We start from the raw sequence: 4,436 nt of genomic DNA on the forward strand, positions 1-4,436 counted from the left end.
CCCCATGATCACCCCCGACCTGGAGAGCGGGGTGAAGGTGTGGCACCTGGTGAAGAACCACGAGCACGGGGACCAGAAGGAGGGCGACCGCGGGAGCAAGATGGTCTCTGAGATCTACCTGACCAGGCTGCTGGCCACCAAGGTACACCCCCAACAACTGTTTTGTAAAGTGTATTGAATATAGCAATAGTGTGTCGCAAAACAGTGTCCATATACGGGCACATATTCGGCCACATAATAGGTCCCATATGGGCTACCAAGATACCGCATTGAACATACTTTTCCACAATTATGTGGATCAGAGATTATGCCGGATGATACAAATTGCTAATTCGTCAGATATAAGACACACTTTATTGTAAAAACGCGTGTTGAAACATGTGTGTGTATGTGCCCCCTCCAGGGTACGCTGCAGAAGTTCGTGGACGACCTGTTCGAGACGCTGTTCAGCACGGTGCACCGTGGCAGCGCCCTGCCACTCGCCATCAAGTACATGTTCGACTTCCTGGACGAGCAGGCCGACAAGCACGGCATCCACGACACGGACGTCCGGCACACCTGGAAGAGCAATTGGTGAGGGGTCACACCAGGTGGGGGGGGATCACAGGGTACCTCACTATGCAATACCAAATACATGGCCCGCGACACAAATATTATCGCCATACAGCGATTCCGCAGTAATCATTATATTGTTATGCAATCCTATAGCGATCCATCACGATATATGTCTAACCATGAATACAAGTGTATTGTGCTGGATTTCGGTCTTAATTCATGGTTTTTCAGTGACTCGTGATGAAAACGTAAAAAAATTAAGGAAACTTCATTCATGTGTTGAGCGCCACCTCGAGGAGCAGGGAAATCTCTTTAGACTGCACTTTTTTATCAATTAAAATATCAATATTTTGGGTGATTTTTTCTGTCTACTTCTTCAGGAATATGGCATAAAAATGCTAAATACATTCTTAAAAATAAATAGAAAAAAAATATTGAAAAATGTTATATCTATATTTGGCACCAGTGTATAGATTCTTGTATCGCACGAAGAAGGGCAACGATATATCGCCGTATCGATATGTTGTCCCACCCTTACTACTGTGTGCCGCTACGCAGGCACACCCGCCCACACTGTTATCCTGCCCCACCCATCTGAAGTTCATTCAAGTGCAGGTCCTTAGGGTGGAGGTCTATGGAGGGTCTTACACCCTCACCCCTCATTAGACAGGTTTTTTTATTTAGTTTTGAGTATTTTTCAACATTCAACAGATATCTCGGCAGTACCCTTCTAACCCTTCCTTACACATACACACACGTGTACGTCCGCGCACACTCACAGACACACGGAGGTTGAACTCTTGCTCTGTTGCAGCCTTCCCCTGCGGTTCTGGGTGAATGTGATCAAGAACCCCCAGTTCGTGTTCGACATCCACAAGAGCAGCATCACGGACGCCTGTCTCTCGGTGGTGGCCCAGACCTTCATGGACTCCTGCTCCACCTCCGAGCACCGGCTGGGCAAGGACTCCCCGTCCAACAAGCTGCTGTACGCCAAGGACATCCCCAACTACAAGAGCTGGGTGGAGAGGTACGCAGCGCCCCACAGCACACACCCAACCCCCCCCCGGGCCGGCGATGTGGGCCGCTGGGGGCCTGAGCATGTCCTTTCGCTATTTCCTTCTTTAGGCGAAAATACAAGATTCTTCTTTTTAACTCTTCTTTTAAATTCTTCCCTTTGCTACGTGAGTCCCCTCCCCGATGACTCCCCTCCGCTCTGGGGGAAGTGATTTACAACTCCCCTTAGACTTACTCCCTAATTAGATTCTGGGAAAGCGCTTCTTTCAAATGACTAATAGCGGGGGGGAATGCAATACATTGTTAATGCCGCCACGTAAGAATATAAAACGGGCCATGGATGCAGGATTGGGCTCTTAAAGAGGGGAGGCTCAGCAGCTCAGTCTCCCTGGGCCGTGTACTCAAGTATCTGTCCGTCCGTCCGTCCCCGCCCCAGGTACTACGCGGACATCAACCGCCTGCCCGCCATCAGCGACCAGGACATGAACGCCTACCTAGCAGAGCAGGCCCGGCTGCACTCCAACGAGTTCAACATGCTCAGCGCCCTCAACGAGATCTACTCCTACATCAGCAAGTACAGCGAAGAGGTGGGCGGGGCCCGATGCACTCACACACACATACGCACACTGTGGTGCACACCCACACACACACCCACTGGTATGCATCCACAAACACATACACACAAACACACACAGACACACACTCGTATACATCCACAAACACACACACCAAATGACATACAAGCACTGTTATGAATCCACAAACACACATACATACCCACACACACACATGCACTCGTATCCATCCACGCACACTCACAGATACAAGGAAGCGTTGTCCTATTTTGACTCACACACCACCTGTCTCTGCTCTCTCTGGCCTAGCCTTTGCTAGGCCAGACACACGCACCCCACACACATGTGAACACTCACACACACACACACACTTTTACTTACCTACTCACACAAACACAAAATTGTCACATTCATGTTCTGTATGTTACTCTTCTTCTAAGTTACTGTTAAGATGTAACAATAGACTGAAGTGTCTGTGTGTGGGGGGGGCAGACAGAAGATGTGAGAGACAGTGGACTGAGATGCACCTGCACGCTGGGCTTCAGATTAATAATAGATCAGTGTGAGGTGTGATGATGAAGAGGTGGAGGAGATGATGTAGAGACACTATCTAAGTGTCATGAGAGGGGCTCCCCAGGAGGGCCAGGTGGGCGTCTGGTGGGCGGCGCTGTCTGTGACGGGACCGCCGCCAAACACATGAAAGTTCCCTCAGAAGGTTCTGGGTTGTGTTCCGCCGCCGCCGCCGGCCCTGGGAGTTTGACGCCCTCTTATCTCTTCACCTCCTCTCCGAAGAGAGTGTAAACTGCATTAGTCTGCTAAATGTCCCCGGCTTTGAGGCCTGATGCTTTGTTAAGTATCCCAGCTATCATAGGATTGGAATTTGAATGTTTGGATCAATGTTGGTTTTTAATTAATTATTTAAAATTGATGATGATGTTGACTTCATGGATCGGGTTTCGAGGATGGATGGGAATTTTAAATGTTAGGATCGATCTCTGGGATTTAATCTAATTGATCAGAAAGATTTAGCACGACTTAAAAAGTGAAGTAAAAGCAGACGGATGAATGGCTCAGAAAGTGATGATCAAAGCGCATTAAACGTTGAACACGGTATATGGGGTGACATTGCGGAGAAGCTAATGACATTTTGGTAGGTAATGATAAAGACAAGGCTCCCCTTCGGTATTTATTTTATTATTTTTCATGTTGTTTGATGCCGACATTAAAGGAGGGACCGTGCAAGCTTGCGTTGCTATGACACAGATGGGGTTTGACACGGCAGACAGCTGACACGGGCACACAGAGAGACCCCGTCTCAAACCCCTTTGAAGCAGCCTTGACAAACGCCACATTTATCCAGAGAGGCGATGTCACGAACGAGACGGGGAACGATTATTACACAGGATTGTCATACGCGGAGCCGTCAGCCTTTGATGAAATCTGATTTCCAAGATCTTTTCTTTATTTTTATATAAAGGAATAACGAAATAATAACACCCACTGCCACCTTCAAAGGAAATATCCATTTAACCTTTGTTTAATTTCTTAACATTTTACACATTGTTTAAATGGCTCACTTCAGGATGTACAAAGTGGTGATTTCTGAGGACTCTTGTTCATTGGACGTCTGAACCTTCTCCCTGCAGATCACCGCAGCGCTGGAGCAGGACGAGCAGGCCAGGAAACAGAGGCTGGCCTCCAAGGTGGGGCAGCTCATCGCCGCCATGTCCAAGGACAGCTGAGAACCAATGAAGCAGTAGGAGGAGGAGACCACGAACCAATAGAGAAACGAACGAATGGGAAGGGGCGGGGCCTCCACTTTTATCGGACCACGGGATGGGTCCGTCGGCCGTTGCTTGCCTCTGGTTGTCACGGAGCCAGAAACCAAAGGCCGAGCGCCTGGGACCTATTTATTCACAGAACAGAAGGAATGCACACATTGCAACTGTTTTGTTTGGTTTCGTGTTTGATTGGTTGCCTGTTTTATCCTCATGACGTGGCGACTCCAGCTCCCACAGACTTCTGCTTGGGGGACCAAAAGACAGAGAATTTCATTGGTCCAGGAGCGAGTGATGTCATGAGGGCCGGACCTGGGCTCTGAACACGCACACAGGCCGCCACAGAGCTCCTCGTCTTTCGGTTGTTTTCATTTTCTTTTTCTTGTTGTTGACTTTGGTTTAACAGGAGGATGTTGAATATGTGGTGCGAGGAAAAGGCGGTTTGAAGGTGACGGAAATGAAAGACTGCGAGAAGGAAAGGAGAGATCAGACGACGTACTCTGCTTCGACAGAA

General features: G+C 48.6%; 1 protein-coding gene across 1 annotated transcript in view; it reads left to right on the plus strand.

Moving 5' to 3' along the window:
- Positions 1-3,886, plus strand: part of plxna2 (plexin A2) — a gene marked incomplete at its 3' end in the record, with an annotated part of 183,766 nt that extends 179,880 nt beyond the window's left edge. The window contains 5 exon segments of the mRNA XM_079741140.1: positions 1-142; positions 404-573; positions 1,370-1,582; positions 2,006-2,156; positions 3,791-3,886. The exon segment at positions 1-142 is cut by the window's left edge and continues 49 nt beyond it. Coding sequence (XP_079597266.1) covers positions 1-142; positions 404-573; positions 1,370-1,582; positions 2,006-2,156; positions 3,791-3,886 — 772 coding nt within the window.
- Positions 3,887-4,436: the final 550 nt, after the last annotated feature.

Source organism: Pollachius pollachius (genome assembly GCF_949987615.1).
Source record: "Pollachius pollachius genome assembly, chromosome: 8".
NCBI lineage: Eukaryota > Metazoa > Chordata > Actinopteri > Gadiformes > Gadidae > Pollachius > Pollachius pollachius.